The sequence below is a fragment of the Populus trichocarpa genome, chromosome 18 (assembly GCF_000002775.5).
Source record: "Populus trichocarpa isolate Nisqually-1 chromosome 18, P.trichocarpa_v4.1, whole genome shotgun sequence".
NCBI classification, from domain to species: domain Eukaryota; kingdom Viridiplantae; phylum Streptophyta; class Magnoliopsida; order Malpighiales; family Salicaceae; genus Populus; species Populus trichocarpa.
Genome location: NC_037302.2, coordinates 12,596,830 through 12,614,255, shown reverse-complemented (window position 1 = coordinate 12,614,255; position 17,426 = coordinate 12,596,830). Strand labels below are relative to the sequence as shown.

Genomic DNA, 17,426 nt, shown 5'->3' with positions numbered 1-17,426 from the left:
ACATGCAAGCTGACCTGGACATTCAATCATTGCTACGAGCCTATGACGTTACCATGTAACTAAATCTCACAATAGTGAGTGCATTGAGGACAAAATCGCTTAAATAAACAATTTAAGAGCCTAATTGAAACAACGTATATAATTGGAGAACTGAGTTGTAAATACCTAACATAATTAGAAAAACGAAAAAATAAAAATAAAAAATAAAATAAAAAGAAGGGTCTTGGGTAGGGTTTTAGTCTCTTTCGCTTCCTAGAAGAAGCCGTAACTAGCAGCTTCTTTCCGCTTCTCCCTCCCAATCACCAAACAAACAAAATCCACCGATCAACAACCACCTTTCCCCGCCTCTTCCACCACCCCTCTCTCTAGATAATCACTATTTTTTTCAATGATCGATTCAATTTTTGTTTTTTAGAAAAAAAAGAATCGAATTTCGATAATCACTATTACTGATTTTTAGAGGCGGCAGCAGAGCACGGAAAATATTGTGATGAGGACTGAAGCGGAGCTGAAAATGGAATCCGGTGGGAACATTGAAAACGGATCCAAGGACGATTCTACTTTGAAACGAAGGATAAAGTTTCAGCTGGCGACTAAACAGTACATTGGGTTTAAGAACAACACTTCTGATTTCAAGATTGAAACTTTAAATCCTGGTTATAATTCGAGAAAGAGGCCCTTCGCTTTTGAGCATCACCATCCGGGTCAGTCCGTGAAGAAAGTTGACGGGTCGGATTTTGTGGAAAATGGGCTTGATCCAGAGCTTTGTTTTGGGATCTCTTTCAGGAAAATTGTGAGTTTTTATATCTTGTTTTTACTGAAGCTAAATTTTTCGCTTGTTTTAGGGTTTAATTTAGACGGTTTTTCATGTTTTTTTAGGCGTTTATCTTTGACCTCTGTTTTTACTGCAAGGCAGGAATTTTTTTTTCAGCTTCGAATGTAGACTTAATGGCCTAATTTTGAGTGGATTTCAAATGTTGAGGATGTTTTTTGATTAAAGTTGTTAATTTGAAATTAAGGGGTTCAAATACGGAGGAATTTACTGTATGTGGATTCTGCTGCTGTGAATCTGTTGTGGAATTTGAAATTCTAAATTGAAACTAAACATAAATAAATAAAATAACTTCAATCAAATAGCATCCTCAACATTTTAAATTCACTCAAAATTAATCCATATATTATTTGGTTTTTATTTTTATTTTTCATTTCACTATGCTTATTGATTTTTCAAGGCTTTTGTAATTTGGTTTAGTTATAACTTTCGTTCGGTCAGGAAGGTGGAACTTGAATTTTTTCTTATTAAGCAAACAGTTTTAAATTAAGAAATGGTATCTGCTGCAAACTAATTCTTATTGTGGTTTTTTTTTTTTAAAAAAAACCTGTAACTATTTAGTTTTTTGAAGTACCTCTACGTTATCTAGTTTTCATGTGTTTTATGCGTGTAGAAATCTGTTTCTTTTAGTGGTTATTTTCAAGATTGAGGCTTGGTTGTTGTCGAGTTTTTCTTCAGATGCTGTTTATATTAGTTCTTTTCCATTTCTCATTTCTTTTCAATCTATCTTTACAGGTGTTGTTGATTTTGGCTTAGACATTGTCGCTTTTTGTTTGTGATTTCTTTTACTCACGGGCTCTCTCTCTCTCTCTTTTTTTTTGTCATTTTTATGCTCTACTTTTTTTTTTTTTAAAAGGGTGGGGGAGGGAACCTTTCTGGGTGCTTTCCAACTATTAGGATTTTTTGCATTATTTTTTAGTTCTCTTTTTTGGTGTTTCTAATTTGGTTGGGTTATACATTTGGTTTGGTGGGGACGATGGGAAATGGAGATGAATGAATGCAACTCAAGTTTTCTTTGTTTGGTTGTAAGAATAGAGGAGGAAAAATTGAAGGTAAGAAGAAAGAACCATGGCCTTCATCTCACGATCCTTCCAATTTTAAAAACATTTAGGAATGAGAAGTCTTAGTTGGAAGGATTATAAATAATGTGAGGTCCAGAGGAACATACACTTCCTCCCTTCTTTCCCTTTTTCATATCCACCCAATTAAATTAAGTGAGCTCTGCATCCTTCTCACCCTTCCTTCCTTATTCATCTGTCTTTCTTTCCTCCCTAACAACTAAAGTATATCTTTCACTTGTTGCCTAATGTCTACTTTTCTTTTGGTGCCTTTTTATCTTCCAATGGAATATCATTTTGATTTTAGCTAAACTATCTCCTTTTGGCTTTCTCGTTGAGTGTCAGTTTTACATTATTTCGGTGGGAAAATGAAGAAATGGTATGATATGACAGAACTATTTCCCGTCCATTTGCCAATTTATGATTGTTTTGCGGTTACCACTTTGAAGAACTCTGGTCTATATTTAAACTTGGCCAGCAGCTTAACTTGCGGGATCACATGAATTTTTTTCAGGGTGCTGGTCTTGAGAATCTTGGGAACACTTGTTTTCTCAATTCAGTGGTGCAATGTCTGACATACACTGAGCCTTTAGCAGCATACTTGCAAAGTGGCAAGCATCAAAATTCATGTGAGTGGTTCCACTGAACTTTCTCTTGTGAAAGCATGCTGTATATTATTGGGTTCTGGTCCTCTATGACACTCTATATGCTCAAAAACTTTTATTTAATAATGGTTGCCTCCTAGATTCTTGCATTGAAATGTTCTTAGTGGTTCTGATGATTGATTACCCCGTGCTTCTAGTTCATCAAGTAATTCGTCTTCTTAACAATCTTTGCATAAAATCAGGGAATAGAATACTTTTTTAATTGGCCGATAGCATTTCTCATTGCTGGTGTGGTTTGATTTTTATTAAACTGCTTTTGCCAGTTTTTAGCAATTGTGTAGATGGCTCCACAAAGACCTGTTTTTGAGATGGAAGAAGTGATTAGTCTTTTGCATTCTTCTGTTCCTTATGGCCATGAACTTTCTTCCCATTGGATTTACCATTTGAAAAATATTAATTGCATGATTCTGGAAAATCTGGGGAACAGTTGCTTTCTCAATTCAGTAGTGGTTTGACATATACTGAGCCTTTAGCAGCATACATGCATAGTGTCAAGCATCAAAATTCATGTGAGTGGCTCACCTACACTTTACAGCCATGCTGCTGTCAGGGCTCACCTCTTAACAATCTATATACTGGTTTAGTTATCTCTGGGTCAAATATGTTTTCATCATGTGTGTCATGCATTATTTTCTAGGACTGGACTGTTGATTGTTACTGGTGGCGCTGAGTGTCAATGACCCCAAGCTAGTTGGCCATTGCCTAATTCTTTTTTAACAATCTTTGCATAAACAGGGATTGTTAATTTGATTTTGCCAAGTTTTTTGAAAAATTTCATAACATTTCTTCATGGCTGGTGTGCATTGATTTCCAGGTATTACCGGTTTTAACAGCTAATTTCAGTACATGTACTGGTTAATTTACATGATGTTTGTAATTAGTTTTTGATGTCCTGTCACCAATGCTTTTACTATTTAACTGCTGTAAATGAAGTGGTGATTATCTATATTTCCTAACATTTGGTTTGATTTATTTATGCAGGTCATGTAGCTGGATTTTGTGCCTTGTGTGCTATCCAAAAACATGTGAGCCGTGCTCTACAATCAAGTGGGAGGTCACTAGTGCCCAAGGATCTTGTCTCAAATTTGCGCTGTATCCTTCTGATGGCCTGTTTCCTTTAATTACCTGATTTTTGATATATGGCAATTTTTGTTTTGTTGGCCAAATCAGCTAGATTAATTCATCCCAATGGGTTGCTATCCAGGTGAAATTAGGAGAAAAATTATGATGGTGACCACACCATATATTACACCCTTATAATCTTTTACTAATTTTTCCTGTGCTTGACTGACAACTGGAGCTGTTGCAAGTGAATTTTTTTCATTTATTAATCCTGGATCTAAAAATTCACACACAAGTAGCTACTAGCTTCCTGGATCTAAAAATTCACACACAAGTAGCTACTAGCTTCTGCCTCAGAGTTTCCTGTAGAAATTTTCATTTTAAAAATAGCTGTACTGCTTCAGTAGGCTTGTGTCATTTATCGTGTCTGATGGGAGTCCCCAAATGCTATTACTAGGCAAGGGTTTTGCTTGGAGTTCCTATGATTTGGTATTTTTATTTCTTGACCACATAATTAGGCATATCTAGGAACTTCCGCAACGCAAGACAAGAGGATGCACATGAGTATATGGTTAACTTGCTGGAATCAATGCATAAATGCTGCTTACCTTCAGGAGTGCCAAGTGAATCCCCTGCCGCTTATGAGAAGAGTTTGGTACACAAAATCTTTGGTGGTCACCTTCGTAGTCAGGTAAACTTTTATTGCTCTGCTGTGGATCTGCTGACAATTTTCTGAGGACTGGAGTCCTCCAGGGACATTCCTCTCCATACAAATCTTTGGTCATGGGATTGTGTTCAAGATGTTGAATTAGTCTAGAGAAGTGATTGGATAGACATAAATACTGCCATTTGGAAATGGTTTTGCATGAAAGTTTTAATGTCTTGTGATTCAAATATTCTATTTTTCTTTGTTATCTGTCCCCCCTCTCAATAAATTATTTATTCAGAATATTGCTATGTCAAAGTTCTCCCAATTTCTCAAAACTCTAAATGTTTGTTTCATGCATTTTCAGGTGGAATGCCAACAATGTTCTTACTGCTCCAACAAATTTGATCCATTTTTAGATTTAAGCCTCGAAATAGCCAAAGCAGATACCTTGCCAGTTGCACTTCGGAATTTCACTGCTGCAGAGGTGTTAGATGGAGGAGAGAAGCAATACCAGTGTCAGCGATGCAAGCAGAAAGTCAGGGCTAAGAAAAGGCTTACAGTTCACAAGGCACCACATGTGCTTACAATACATCTAAAACGGTTTCATGCACATGATCCTGGACGTAAGGTTGACAAGAAAGTTATATTTGATCGTTCATTGGACATTAAGCCTTTCGTCAGTGGTTCCTATGTGAGTATGCGTATCATTGTTGTAAACTTTCATTCTTCCAGACTTGATGAAATATCTTTTTTAGTATATATGATACCATTCCAAATTAACTCTCTCTCTCTCTCTCTCTCTCGCTGTCTTTGTAATTTAGGTTCATTTTTGCATGGTTTAATCTATTATATGCCTTTGATGCACTTTGTTATGTTTTATTTCTTTTGTTAGTTGGTATGTGGATATGACCAAGAAGGTGTTGCTTCTCTGAAGAATGTTTTTGTTTGGAAAATACCTGATTGTCATTGGTTTGTGTATTAAAATTTCTCATTTGTATACTCTTAGTTGATGCGAAGGAGTTTAAATAGTATCAGAAGGCATTTAATGATAGTGTGCTATTCTATTTGTTCCTATGGTTGTTTTGGACACGCTGTTTCTCTCTCCAAATGATCTTTTTTTTTTTTTAATCATATGAGTGTCTTGCTTTTGAGAACACTATTATGAAGAAAACTTCTAGCCTGCATGATTGTAGAATCTGCATGTGGCATTCTGTTTCATTTAACTCTCTATCTTTCATCATCTGCTTATTGAGTTCTTTATTCTTGGCAGGAGGGGGAGTTAAAGTACAGTCTATATGGTGTACTCGTACATTATGGTCATAATACTCACTCTGGTCATTATGTCTGTTTTGTTCGGACATCAAGTAATATGTGGCACCTCCTCAATGACAATCAGGTATGGTGGACATAAGGAGTCAATTTAGAAAATCTGCTGCATGTAGATCTGCAAGCTAGGTACAATTTTCATGTCACTGTTTTTTGTGAATAGATCTTTTATCAGTTTAGGTTATTTCAATCAACAGGTTCGTCAAGTTAGCGAGAAGACTGTTTTAGAGCAGAAGGCTTATATGCTGTTCTACGTTCGTGATAGAAAAAATGTTGCAAGAAAACCTTTTGATGTTGCTCAAAAAGAAAGCATGAAAGCAAACTTGGGTAGTAACTTTGCGAATCTGGTTGCCAAGCAATTCTCGAAGGAACACGTGGATAGTGGTTTGATTGGGAATAGATTGGAGTCTACCAACTCTTCTGCTGCTGTGAATAAAAAAGATGCATCAAGCATTGTTCCATCATCAGAGATCTATCCAAAAGACGCACCATTTCAGCAAAACAATAGGCAAAAATTGCTGAAAGTGCATCCTGCCTTAGAAACTTCAAGTGCACCATTGACATTCCCATCAAAAGGAGCGTATTTGGCAAATTCGGAGCTTAGAGAATGCTTGCCACCTTCAACTCCCTCCATGAACAGCAATAATGTTACTCCTAAACCTGAAGAGACTTCTACTATTACTGAGGCCAAAACCAGTGACTGTAATGTGCCATCTAATAGCAGCAGTTGCCTGAAAAACTCTGCTATCGACAAACTTGTCAGAAATGAGATCCCACAAAAGGTAATTGGATGTTTCATGCCCAGCACGGGCCTGTTTCTTCACCTGGGTTGGCATTTTCACTTTGTTTCTAACTTGTGAGTTCATTGTCAATCCAGATTAATGCTGGCCTAAATGTGGGGGTGTCAAGTCAAGTTCCATGTTGGGATTTTTGTGATAAAACATCAGGTGAGGTCCCAAGATTGGCTCCATCCGCGGGATCTACTGACCAGACATTTGACAAAACAGTCACTGTGAAATCACCTAACAAGCCAAGCTGTGAAAGCGATCAGGTAATTACATATACGTGTTCCTTTGGATACTTGTTGACAACGTCATTGTTTGGCCAAGTTTTGATGTATATCTCTGTTCTCAGGGTGGAGACATCCCCATTAAGAGTTCTGCTGGGAAAACACCTAGTGATAAGGCTGTTGAAGGTGGGCAACAAACTGCACGCCAGCCGGTTGAGGCATCAATCCTGATTGCTTCAATCCCACCTGTCATGCAAAATGAATGTTTACATAGCAAAGCTCCTGCTTGCACACCTAAAAAGAAATTAGAAAAGAAGCTTCTCAAGCGTAGGATGCATCTTGGCTCAAACTTATTCAGGGTATCCTTAGGTGTTCACATGAGGAAAAAACACAAAAAGAGAAAATGCCTTGCTTTGGAGACCAATAATCTCTTCAAAGAAAACTTGCTGGAGCAGCTGGAGAATGATGGCTGTTCATCCCGGTTGGGGCCATCTACATCCAAAATCTCTACAGGTTTATTGGCTTCGATGACATCTCGGAGGAAGACAGCTAAATCTGGTTCAAGAAAGGGAAATGATACAAGAAAGTCCAGTGATCCTGGGATGGGTGTCATACATGGAGAATCTATGGAGAGAAATAGTGTGAGTGGCACCTTGCTTACAATGGATAAACAGAGACAAAAGAGTTCTATCTCAATCTCTGAAGTAAATGGAGGAGATGCAAGAGAACCTGACTGCACAGAAAATAGCAAAAGAGATGCATCACAGAATGGGATAATGAATGCCCTTAGTGGGGGTGCAAAGGTGACTGGTGAGTACTGTTCTGATTCTTCTTAAATTCAACCTGACCATCTATAGCTTATCAATGTCAGCAATTGTGCACTAGTCATTGCTATCCAATAGTTTCATTTGTGCACTAGTCATTGCTATTTGGATTATTATTTTTTTCATTTTTTGCACCGTGTATCATGGTGGAAGAAATCTGGAGTTCTAGATAGATTCTCTTCTTCACAGTTTGAGATCCTATAATGGAAATTCATGCTGAGGCTATAGAGAAAAAAAGCTTATTCTGAATATAAACCTTACGAAGCATGTCTGTTCATAGATAAGATTATAATCCCTGGAATGGAAATTCATGCAACTGGGAAAGCTGCAATCCTACAATACCATCTTTCTCCACCTACTAATTCCTCGTGAAGGAAAGGCACATCAAACTAAACAGAAGACCATGCGATTTCTTTACATGTAGTTGGGACTAAATTCTTTTTTGGAAATTGAACTCCTTTCAAGCTGAAAGGCTATCTAGCTTGCAAGATCATCTCTGCTGCATTTGATTTACAGTTTGACTTGCTGAAAGTTGCTTTTTGGCCTTGCTTTGTTTGTTACAGTTGCACCATGGGATGGAATAGAGTTGCCACCTCAGATTGTGGAATCCAACGGTGTGGAAAATCTCAGCATTGGTTATGTAGCAAATGAGTGGTGAGTTTGAATTCCACATTTACTCTCCTTTCTTTATTAGAATGAAAGGGAAATTAACATAACCTTTTACAGAAAGGGTTGTTGCTAAAAGTTAGTTTGCTTATTGGACCTGCTTTTCTGTAATTTTAATCTTGTTCCCCATGGTGCAACTTCAATTTTCCACAGGGATGAAGAATATGATCGAGGTAAGAGAAAGAAGCTAAGGCAATCTCAGCACAACTTTGACGGGCCCAACCTTTTCCAAGCATTGGCTACAAAGAACACTCAAGTTAAGAAGGCGAAGATGGACCGATCTAGGTCTGAAAACCAGCCTTTCAGGATATGAAGCGATCAATACAGCTATCAATTTTGTGGGATCATGATTTGTCGACATGCTGTTATATTATATGTGGTAATTGTTGCTATGTTTGGCCAAAATTTTGCCAGGGCGACCTAACGAAAAATCTACGATGTTACCAATTTTGTTTCCTATATATATATTTTTTTTTTTTAATTTTTTTTTTGGTTATATTTATTGGGGAGGGACTTTTGTTATCTGTAACACCTTAGATGACTGAGCTGAAAAAGACTTTCATGTATTGAGAAATGTATTATCTTCCTGTTAATTGAAGAACTTTACAAGTTTATAATTAGAGAACATAGTGTGCAGTGGCCGGCCTTGTTTTTTACACAGTTATCACATCCGGCTTAGTTTCTGGCCGAGTTCAAGGCTTTGGTTGCAGGTTAGCCCTATGACTAGGTGAATTTCAAACAATGTTGTTTCGAATAAAATTGAAAAAAAATATATTTGTAGTTGACTCGGGGAGATAAACTGAGTCTTGGGTTGATTTGCTGAGACTGGTCTGCTTTCAGTAACAGGTTCTGAAAAAATGGCCATGAAATTCACCTGTTACATGGATCTGGTTGTCCCGGTGAAAGCTGTACCTATTAAGTTGTTGCCCAGCCTTCAATTTATGTTAATGGATTTTTCTTCTAAATAGCTGAACTGATTTATTCATATTTTTTCACAATTTTTTATTAATAACAGTCAGATTGAACAAAGAAAGATCATGTTTTCCAGTGGCCCATGAGGGAGCTCACTAGCATAATGTGGATGACACTGAGCACCAGGACACAAATTTAATAAACATATCTTGGGGTGATGGTTTGGAGATGCTCACATGCGTAAAAAAGAATCCTGCATCATGTTAAGAGAGAAGCACAAATGCTGTCAATAATGGGTAAGAGCTTATTTTAATGGAGTGCTTGTGGTGATGATTGATACCATTGCCAGTTTCATGCGGGTTATCAGAAACAACATCATCACTGGCCAGTGGAAGCAAACTTCATTTCTACTCCTATTATGTGCCCCTGATACTCACCGGAGACCTGTTTTAGGTCGGGTTTCATATTGATTTCGGTTAATACATACACGATCTGGTTGACTTGGGCAAAACTCGATGGGTTTTTAATAAAAATAATCTTTTTTATAACTAAGAATGCATTTGTTGTGCAAATCATCACGCCTGCAGCATGCCTACCGATCACCAAAAGCCCTTGTTTGAACGTTGAACATGTACAAAATGAGCTTTTAATTTCTTCTTTCTGGTTTGTGTAAGGAAATAATGGAAGTTCGCATAATAATTGTACAATGTTGCAGCTCCCTTAAATGGGTTGCCTTGATTGAGAAGTTTGTTTAAACCACTTGTGTGGTTAAAGATACCTGAGGACAGCCTTAAAACAAGGTCTTAGATGTTTATTAGATGATGGTTCTGAGGTGTCTGGTATTGTTTCAAGAACATTACATCATATTTAATCACTCCATTGGCTATGGTTTATGCAGGTTAATCATTCTTCACCTTGTTGCCTGAATTAATTAAATCCTTTTCTTTATAGTAAATATCAACATTAAACTTCGTCTCACTTGGAAAAATAGCCAGAAAATAGATATCAACTAGATAAGCGCTTCATCAAATAAACCATGAAAAATACATAAGATTTGGATCATTAATTTTACTGAATTCAATAAATTCAGTTAATTTAATAACATGATTAAAAAAAATAACATCTAATAAAACAATTTTTTTATATATAATAATTAAGTATAAAAAATAAGTTACCAACAACATACTCGGAAAGAGAAAAAAAAACTCACCAAGACGGTTCTAATATCTATACGAAAACTACATCACAACACTTAAACTACATCAGGACGGTGAAGTTTATTTTGTTTTAAAATGTATAATTCCTTTCTGGGTTTTTATTTAATTTCTCTCTTTGTTTCTTCTAGCTCAAGGGAAGCAGCTGTGAAAACAACAGGAGAGGTATTACTTCCAGAGGAATCGTGGATAAGGATGACGGGGATTGAAGAAAGGTTTTCATATTTTGAGCATCAAGACTGCTACTTTATAAGCTGCAGAGAGTTTCACTCAAGAAGACATAGGGTATCATGCAGCTCGAATTTTTTTTTATTTGATAGAAAAATTGTAATATATATAAGTTTTTTTAAAAAAAGAAATTGAAAAGGTATATGGTGCATGTGACTCCAAGGTGACATAGGATGGATGTGGTAAAAGGACAGTTCTCTGTGAAGTGGGCTGAAGAAGTTCATGAATCATGGTGTTTTCATTATTATTATTATTATTATTATTATATGAACAATTAATGAAGCCATTGTTTAAAGAATAAGTTTGCTGGCATGAGAGGATATTAATGTTCTTGAAGCTAATAATAAATAACTTTGTCGGTTGATTTCTTGTTACTCTTCATCGATCCCTCAATCAATGCAAATCATTAATTAAGGTTGCTTCTTCCTCATCCTTTCTTTGTCGGATCCTCAAATCTATCACTACTCGGCTCTCATTTCGAGTTTTTTTTTTTTTTTAATTTAATTGTTTTTTAACTTGACTGTGTTCTTAATAAAGTTTTTTAATTAAAAATATATTTTTAAAAAATTTTAATTTATTTTTAAGATTATTGAAAACACTTCAGGAATACCTTTTTATAAAAAGAGCATCTTGAAAAGCAAACATATATTAAAAAGTATTTTTTTAATTTATCTTTTTATCTTTTATATTAATACATTAAAACTATTGAAAAACACTTTAAAATATATATTTTCATATAAAAACGAGTTTATAAGGAAGATCGAAAAGTAGTTTCAACCATAAAAACAAACATTCCCAAGATTATCCATGGGAAAAGACAGTATAACCCTTGCAAAATGTATTTTACTTTCGTTATAGCAAGGGTAGTTCAGACATTTAATTCTCCTCGCATACCCTTTACGAGAGAGCACACACAAAGGTGCTAGACTAGCAACACTTCAAGCTGAGAATACAAATTAATTGTTAATCTTAAGATATATATATATTTTTTAGTAAAGAATATCTTTAAATTTATCCTAAGATAAAACTTAGTTTTATTACCATATAAACTAGATATCTTTTCATAGTTTTTAGACTTGACCCGATCCAAAACGCGGGTTTCAAGTTTTGACTGAATTATCAAGTTTTGACCGGATTATACTAGATTTTTTTTTCAACCCGGATCGGCCTGACCGAGTTTTAGAACTATATATCTTTCTAACAGCAAAGTCAAGAAACTACAAAAATCCAACAATCACTCGAAAAGTACTCAAGTTTTGTGGGGGCCTAAACAAACTCGATGTTCATACCATGTTGACGGTCCAAATTATGATCGATTTTTTATTTTATTTTATTGCTGCCAAAATGGTCCCGATTGGGCAGCTAGAAAGAGACTTCGAGGTTAGTCCAATAAGTTCAATTTTTATACAGCATAAAGAAGATGATATCAAGTCATTACTGCTCTTCAACTTTACATTATTATACTTCTTCTGTCACTTATCTTCAACTTTAGCCAATAATGATTAGTATAACTGTATAATTGAATTTTTTTTTATTTTTTTCATTATTAAAAGTAAGAATTGTGACATTTTTTTCTGATTATTAACATTGTTAAAAATTGTTTTACTCATTCTATTTCGATGATGTAATTTGTATTGGTTTAATATTTATTTTTATTTAAGTTTTGTTTAATAAAAACTCAAGAATTTTTATTGGAATATATCTATAATCTTTTTCCTCAATATTCCAATGAAATATCTTAAATGAATTTTATTTTTTATGAATATATATTTTTTATTTTTCCGGTAAATTTGTAATAAAAATATTAATATGAGATAAGTCTATTAATAACTTCTTTCAAATGCCTACATTTCATGTCATTCTAAATAAATATAAGTGTCATTTGAACAAAAAATAAATATTTATATAGTGAAAATAATTTCTAAATTAAGAGCAGAATAGTTGAAGATTACTAATGTAATTCATTTCCACATGTATTCCAAACATTATAATTACATTCAATTATGTAATTTTATTCCAAACATAAAAATTGTATTAAGTTATAAATTGAATTCAAATATTCTTGTGAATTGAATCAACATGTGATTTGATTCCAAACATCATGTTAAAAATTATTACTAAAAATTAGATTGAGGATTCGAAGACTGAGCGAAAATCCTAGCTATGGTCAACTAATTGATTAAAATTTTAGTTTATGATAAATTAATAGGTTGTTTGGAACTGGTTTTTTTTTATAATTAAATTCAATTATAGTGTTCAATTTGAATTCAATTGATAAAGAAGTTGAATTTATGTGTTCAAAAGAAATATGATTCGATTTATTTTCATGTTGTTTTGGAAACCATGAACGAAATTCAATTCACATGCCTAAATCAATTTCTGTATTTGTAATTATTTTTAGAATTATTGATTTTAATTTTAAATGAAATTTAATTCATAAAAAATAACCAAAAAAATTAGAGGGCAAACCCTGATTTGCTATAAGAATTCAATTCTAATTAACATTGAAAATTAATTTCTACAAATACCTTCCTTTTCATTTATCTAAAAAATCATACAAAATAAAATAAAATCCCACTCTCTTTCCCGTCTCTTCTTTTCAACACAACTTCTTCAACAAAAAGCTTTGGTCCAAAAATAAATTCTTAAATGTTATTGAAACATAAATTAAACTAAGCTGAGAATGAATGGACTCTTTTGAAATAGTTTTAAATATGAAATTTTATTAAAAAAATTTAATTTAATTTCAATATATATTTTTTAAAAAAATATTTTAAAAAAATATCATGTATTATAATATTAAACACAAACACTAACATGATTATTATATTTTGTCTTATACCTTAAACATGATTTGGTTCGGATTTTAATTCAAATTGTTTAAATAAGATTTGACTAAATTCAAGGGAGACTAGACTAAATTAATTTTAAAAAATAAAATTTTCTTGAATAAAACTGAATAATAATTTATAAATTAACTCAATAACTCAGATTATAAATTAAATTAGACCCTCGCTGGTTTTGAAAACTAAAACATTATTATCTGTATTTCTAACTAGTACCATAAAAAAAAAACGAAAAAAATAAATAAATACTAGCTGATTATAAATACATGCAGCAGAAAGTAAGCAGAAAGTAAGCACATAGACAAAAGTGCTTCTTCACTTGGGTTGTTTGTTTGTTCTGCTGGCTTTACCTTTTCTTGCAAAACCAGATAAGGTATGCTCACGTTCTCCCTTTAAACTCCATAATCCTCTGATACCCTTTTGAAATCTCAATATTCGCTTTCCATTTTTTGGTCTTTCAGATTCCATTTTTGACCCTTTCTGTGCATTGCACTATTACCACAAGCTTATAGGTCAGTGGGTTTGGAGAGTTTTAAGCCCTAGTTTTTATCTTTTTGTTTAAAACACCTCAAAACACTCTGTTTAGTGGTGTTTAATGGAGTTGAATGAGCCATAAAGTGTTAACTTAGATGGAGTCAGAAGCATAAATGCTGTAGCGGTGGTTTTGTTCTGAAGCACTAGAGAGGTTGAGCTGGTTTTGGGGTTTTGGTTCAAGTTTGGAAGTTTTAGTCTTTGAGTCAAAATGGGTTTTGGTTTTTTTGTCTCTGTATTGATTCTTTCTCTGTTCTTCAAGCCTTTGGCTTGTCAACAACCCAATACAGATGGTTTCTTTCTCTCTGAGTTTTTGAAGAACATGGGCTTAACTTCTTCTCCGCTGTACAACTTTTCTGCTTCTGTTTGTTCATGGCAAGGTGTGTTCTGTGATGCCAAAAAAGAACATGTTGTTAAGTTTCTGGCTTCTGGTTTAGGCCTCTCTGGCTCTATTCCTGATACCACTATTGGTAAACTAAGCAAGCTACAAACCTTGGATCTTAGCAACAACGAAATCACATCTTTTCCTTCAGATTTGTGGAGTTTAGGCTTTCTGAATCTCCTCAATCTCTCTTCGAATAAGATTTCTGGGCCCCTTCCCAGCAACGTTGGTAATTTTGGCGTGCTTGAAACAATTGATCTATCAAGCAACAACTTTTCTGGTGAAATCCCTGCAGCAATAAGCTCTCTTGTTAGTTTGAGAGTGCTTAAACTCGAACGAAATGGATTTGAAGGAAGCATTCCATCGGGAATTCTGAGTTGCCAGTCACTGCATTTTATTGATCTTTCAATGAATAAGCTGGATGGATCCTTACCAGATGGTTTTGGTGCTGCTTTTCCTAAGCTCAAAACCTTAAATCTTGCAGGAAATGGGATTCAAGGGCGGGACTCGGATTTCTCACTAATGAAGTCCATCACTATCCTTAACATCTCCGGGAATTCATTTCAGGGTTCAGTAATGGGTGTGTTTCAGGAGTTGTTGGAGGTGATGGACCTGAGCAAAAACCAGTTTGAAGGTCACATTTCTCAGGTACAATTCAATTCTACCTACAATTGGTCTCGCTTGGTTTATTTGGACTTGTCAGATAATCAGCTCAGTGGAGAAATTTTCCATGATTTCAGTCATGCCTCCAATCTCAAGTACCTTAATCTTGCATTCAATAGATTTACTGAAGAAGAGTTCCCGCGAATTGATATGCTTTCAGAATTAGAATATCTTAATTTGTCTAAAACTAGTCTCAGTGGTCACATTCCGAGTGAAATCACACAATTGAGTAATTTGCACACACTTGATCTTTCTCAGAATCATCTCAGTGGCAGAATCCCTCTGCTAACTATCAAAAACCTTCAAGTTCTTGATATGTCACAAAACAATTTGAGTGGAGAAATCCCAGTGTCCCTCTTGGAAAATCTCCCTTGGATGGAGAGCTACAATTTCTCCTACAACAATTTAACCCTTTGTGCTTCAGAATTTTCCCCTGAAACCTTCCAATCACACTTCTCTGGATCATTAGACAGCTGCCCAATTGCTGCAAACCCAGGCCTTTTTCATAGAAAAGTCTCCAACCACAAGGGATTAAAGCTTTCTCTGGGTTTAGCCCTTTCCGTGGTTTTCATGCTTGCTGGACTGCTATTTCTTGCCTTTGGTTGTAGAAGGAAATCCAAAATGTGGGAAGCAAAGCAAACCTCGTATAAGGAAGAGCAAAATATCTCAGGCCCGTTTTCCTTCCAGACTGATTCGACAACATGGGTTGCTGATGTCAAGCAGGCAAATTCAGTTCCAGTAGTGATTTTTGAGAAGCCACTGTCGAATATCACATTTGCAGACCTCTTGTCTGCAACTTCAAATTTTGATAGAGGCACCCTTTTAGCTGAAGGGAAATTTGGGCCTGTATATAGGGGATTTCTTCCTGGAGGAATTCAGGTAGCTGTAAAAGTGTTGGTCCATGGATCCACATTGATAGACCAAGAAGCTGCCAGAGAACTTGAGTACCTTGGTCGAATTAAACACCCCAATCTTGTACCATTGACTGGTTACTGCTTAGCCGGGGATCAAAGAATTGCAATATACGATTATATGGAGAACGGAAACTTGCAAAATTTGCTCCATGACTTGCCGCTTGGGATCCGAACAACTGAAGAATGGAGCACAGAAACATGGGAGGAAGATCACAATAATGGAATTCAAAATGTTGGCACTGAAGGGTTATTAACAACCTGGAGATTCAGACACAAAATTGCCCTCGGAACTGCTCGTGCATTGGCATTTCTTCATCATGGCTGCTCGCCTCCAATTATTCATAGAGATGTCAAAGCTAGTAGTGTTTATCTAGATTATAACTTGGAGCCAAGATTATCTGATTTTGGCCTGGCCAAGATCTTTGGCAATGGTTTAGATGAGGAGATCGCTCGTGGCTCACCTGGTTATGTTCCACCTGAGTTTACTGATCCAGACAACGACAGCCCTACTCCAAAATCTGATGTATATTGCTTTGGTGTTGTTTTATTTGAGCTAATTACTGGGAAAAGGCCAAGTGGAGATGATTATGCTGAAGAGAAAAACTCCACTCTAGTTAGTTGGGTTAGAGGATTGGTGAGGAAGAGCGAAGGGTCCAGAGCAATTGATCCGAAAATTCGCAATACTGGACCAGAACGTGAAATGGAGGAGGCCCTCAAGATTGGATATCTGTGCACAGCTGATCTCAACTCCAAGCGACCAAGCATGCAACAGATAGTTGGACTTCTCAAAGATATTGAACCAACATGTTATCAATGAAGAAGTGGAAGTTGGTTCCTGTGTTTTTTTTTTTTTCCAACTAAGTTCCACTTTTTTTCTTTGTTGAGTTTTTTTTTAGCAGCCATTGAGGAATGGGAAGGATTGTACAGTAGTCCTCAAAAATCTGTTTAGGGTTTTTGATGTTCTCTTTACCTTTTCCACCGCTGATGGCCAAAAAAATTAATTTATACACGATATTTTGATCGACCCTCGAAAGTTATTCTTCTTCCAAGCTTCCACATGTCCATCTTAGCATTCATTTTTCTTTTTATGGGGAGTACATAGCAGAACACTTACAAGCCTTTTAACTTCTTCATCACTAATATTCACCACTGCCTACAGGCAGTTGCTTCTGGCTTTTGCTGGTGCACAACAAGAGTGATACATCCTGTAAAATGGATGGATGAAAGCATGAACAGGATCACTGCTGAACCATTAATGGATCATGGGTTCTCTGTGGTTACATTACATATAGAAAACAAAAACTAACATGTGCTTGGTATAAAGGAATGTGATGATACAAACATAGAGCTAATGTCCGGCAAAAATGGCAAACTCTCACCAGCAAATTTTTGCCAGGAACTATATTGATCTTCTGCTGGTGTTACCCTTGACGTATATCAGTCTGTTTATGAGGTCATATTGAGATCAGCCCACTAATGACCGCTTGTTATAGAACCGGACTTTTAGAATCATGAAAAATTTGAGTCTAATCATTGCATTATTTTTTTTATTTTTTAAGGTGATTTTAAATATATATATTTTTAATAATTACATGAAAAAATTTATTACGGTGACATTTTATTATTAAGTTGTTAATTTGACACA

The 17,426-nt window shown here is 35.3% G+C and overlaps 2 protein-coding genes across 3 annotated transcripts; both read left to right on the top strand.

Moving 5' to 3' along the window:
* Positions 1 to 230: 230 nt before the first annotated feature.
* On the top strand, positions 231 to 8,716 carry LOC7493399 (ubiquitin carboxyl-terminal hydrolase 23). 2 transcript variants are annotated; one of them, XM_002325102.4, is made up of 11 exons: positions 231 to 793; positions 2,405 to 2,519; positions 3,537 to 3,647; positions 4,136 to 4,308; positions 4,631 to 4,957; positions 5,537 to 5,662; positions 5,790 to 6,374; positions 6,470 to 6,643; positions 6,727 to 7,411; positions 7,989 to 8,079; positions 8,245 to 8,716. In XM_002325102.4, exons 1-11 carry the CDS (start codon positions 491 to 493, stop codon positions 8,402 to 8,404), a joined length of 2,850 nt encoding a protein of 949 aa, XP_002325138.4. In that variant the 5' UTR covers positions 231 to 490; the 3' UTR covers positions 8,405 to 8,716. The 2 variants fall into 2 exon arrangements, with proteins under 2 accessions (XP_002325138.4, XP_024445940.2); XM_024590172.2 differs by lacking the exons at positions 231 to 793; positions 2,405 to 2,519 and adding an exon at positions 3,022 to 3,064.
* Positions 8,717 to 13,575: 4,859 nt separating this feature from the next.
* Positions 13,576 to 16,805, top strand: LOC7493398 (probable LRR receptor-like serine/threonine-protein kinase At2g24230). Its single transcript, XM_002325101.4, has one exon. The coding sequence runs from the start codon at positions 14,034 to 14,036 to the stop codon at positions 16,596 to 16,598; it is 2,565 nt and encodes an 854-aa protein (XP_002325137.4). The 5' UTR covers positions 13,576 to 14,033; the 3' UTR covers positions 16,599 to 16,805.
* The last annotated feature ends 621 nt before the right edge of the window (positions 16,806 to 17,426 follow it).